Source organism: Plasmopara halstedii, assembly GCF_900000015.1.
Source record: "Plasmopara halstedii genome assembly, contig: Scaffold_3060, whole genome shotgun sequence".
Taxonomy (NCBI): Eukaryota; Oomycota; class Peronosporomycetes; order Peronosporales; family Peronosporaceae; genus Plasmopara; species Plasmopara halstedii.
Window position 1 is genome coordinate 507,159 of NW_020189964.1, and position 2,749 is coordinate 509,907.

General features: G+C 44.7%; 1 protein-coding gene across 1 annotated transcript; it reads right to left on the minus strand.

Moving 5' to 3' along the window:
- Positions 1-2,374: 2,374 nt before the first annotated feature.
- PHALS_06610 (uncharacterized protein) lies at positions 2,375-2,597 on the minus strand (the record flags this gene model as incomplete). Its single annotated transcript, XM_024719929.1, has 2 exons — positions 2,375-2,409; positions 2,468-2,597. The coding sequence occupies 2 exons, from the start codon at positions 2,595-2,597 to the stop codon at positions 2,375-2,377; spliced, it is 165 nt and encodes a 54-aa protein (XP_024585179.1).
- Positions 2,598-2,749: the final 152 nt, after the last annotated feature.

Consider the following 2,749-nt stretch of genomic DNA (forward strand, 5'->3'; position numbering starts at 1 on the left):
TGAGGTTGCTAACGTTGAGCGTCGGCCTTCTAATGGCGAGAACGTGAAATTTATATCGTTTTATGTGAAAAGTTGAGATTACCTTGAATTCGGCAACACTTTAAACGGAGCAACCGCGTAGCGATTGCCATCTTCGAAAAAAAAGACCGCTGCAAAATGGAAACATACGTGCAGTACCCCTGCGGAAGAGGCGTTATCATCATGGGAACATTTGAAGCGATATTCTCATCAGCAGGTGTATCGGGTGTAGTATAAAATTGGTGTTCGTTCGAAAAGGGAGGGGAAACTTGCGGACAGGGTCCGGGAGTTCGCAGAGTCTTCATGCCGCTATGACAAAGAAATCCATTCTAGAGGCAGTGTAGCTGGCCAATTTCATAAAGGGTGCCGGACATATGCCGCTCTCACCACAAACTTTCCATTCACTCAGCCTTGATCGAAGAAGCGATGGGTAAAGCATTGTTTGATGAGTAAATTTAGTGCAGCGAGGTCAAATTTGGGGTACCAGAAGTGAAGGCATTATTAGCACCAGCGGCAATCGGTCTCACCCATGCCTAGGACTGAAAGAAAATTTTATGGATACCGAGAAGCTTTGCGGTACTTGCAAAGCTTCTATCACTGGTCGTATTAACAATCTGCACTGTGCATGATCCCTGTTATCTCTGCGAAGAGGAACGAAGATTGACCCACGGAATTCGGGAGAAAACGTCGAGTCCCATTAGGCGTAGGGCGGCGTAATGAATGCTACAAACCTTGTGAGGTCGTGCAAAATCAGAGCCAGATTTGGGAAATTGACTCTCTCTTAGAGTTGGAGTTCATAGCCTAGGATTATCAGATGCTAAAATCAATGTCCTAGAATTTGTAAAGCCATTAAAGTCTTGATAGATCTAGGAGCTTCAAGTAATAACGTACGACGCGCGGCTGTTAGAACCTGTAGACAATTTGCGGAGGCATTGATGATACCGACACGGATTCTATCTACGTGTATCTTGCGGCGGGGATACTAGCAAATCTGGCAAAAGGCTAAGCCTTCAAACTAGGTTGGGAACTCAGATAGCTAAGAACATTGTCTCATCCTGAGCCAGGATTCGACATATGACCGTCTATCAGGTATGGCGTCAATGAAATGCCGCAAACCATGATTGACGGGAAGTCAAAGCGGTTGCATTTATGACTTGGTGGAAATTTGGCAAGTTCTGAAATTATATATGCCAGGAAGCAGAAGCGCTTTGACTCGGGCACGAAGCTGTAAAAACTTCGGAGCAGGAAATGAGAAAGTTCAATTTTTTCGACAAAGATATATTCAAGGGTTTGAATCAGGGCCTAGAGAGCAGAAGCAGCAGTGAGCCACAGGCTAGAATTAGACCAAAAAAAGCGATCGTATAATGATCTTTAGTGAGTATATTTGTTGAGACGGGAAGGAACGAAATTATCTCGTGTGTGTTTTAGAGGCACGTTTTATCACAGATGTAAGCAAATGTCTCCTATGCTAGAGTCAGCGGAGAGTTGAAGCGACTGAATGTTGTGGAGTCCTATGTCAAAACGGTGGAGTTGACGAGAAACTGTAAGTTGCAAGTGTACGGTCACAATCATAAGCCAAAAGAATTCTATCTGATCCTTATCGTGAACGATCTTGCTTGCAAGCATACCTCTTTGCCGAGAGCAAGGTGCAGCGCACTGTGAAGCTTCTCGGCAGCCCAAAGAGCTCTCTCTTTCTTTCAAGTATGGCTGAGGTCCATCGCCGCTAGTGCCCAGAGAGCTTAACTTACGGTACCCGATCCTGCCCTTGCGGTACGGAAGTTGAAGTGAGCATATGATGCTATATTTTCGGCTTCGTTGACCGAAGGTGGGTGGATGCGCGAGGTCGTCTCGATGCAAGTCCACCGCGATGAGAGTTACCGACCCCTGTACATAATTCGCAGATTTTGCCCTTTTATGTAAAAACATCGAGCGCGTTCAATACGTCTGGGTATATGTCGTGTCGAGTCTTATCATGTTGAAAGACCTCTTCGACAAAGAGGAGGCATCATTATATTATTCGCGCAGCTTCCTTGCTTGATGATCGCAAGCGCGACGTCCTGTTACAACATCTGGAGCACGGCAGAATTTGTCGCAACTTTCCTAATTACAAAAAAGAGACTTCCCCGTTCCTAGTTTCAAAAGACTACCAGCAGCCGCACGGTGGATGCTATCTTTTTCCCCATCCATGCTTCCGGGTGTGTTTTACCAGCACAATCTTATCAGTGCTGAACGCCTCCAGGTTAGTGATCACCGCATTTGGCTACCAGTTACCTGACTACTTGGGGGCCAACAGTAGACATATGCTTTCCAAGCATTTCTAATCTTCTTGAGGACAGGTAATAAGACATCTCGTGTCTTATTTCGACTCGATCCTGTAATGGACTTTGAGTGCTGCCAAGTTCAACATGTCACCACAGAGCTTGCACAGAGTAAGTCTTTTCATACTAACTATACATTTTGTCTTTTCTTGAATTCTTATCTTTGACAAGTGCCTTTGCTATTGAGCTTATGGCTTGACATGAGGCTAACAGCCAGCATTTACTCCGCATCTTGCCTTGACGGAAAGCTATCATCTCCATTATGGTATTGCTGGATACTCATAATTATATGAAGTTGTGATTCGAACAGTTGCACAAAATTCAGCTATGCAAAGTGGCAAATGTTGTGTTTAGCCTACAGTGCTGGCCAAAAATATGTAGCCATGACTATTTCTCAAATTTTTACGTCAATT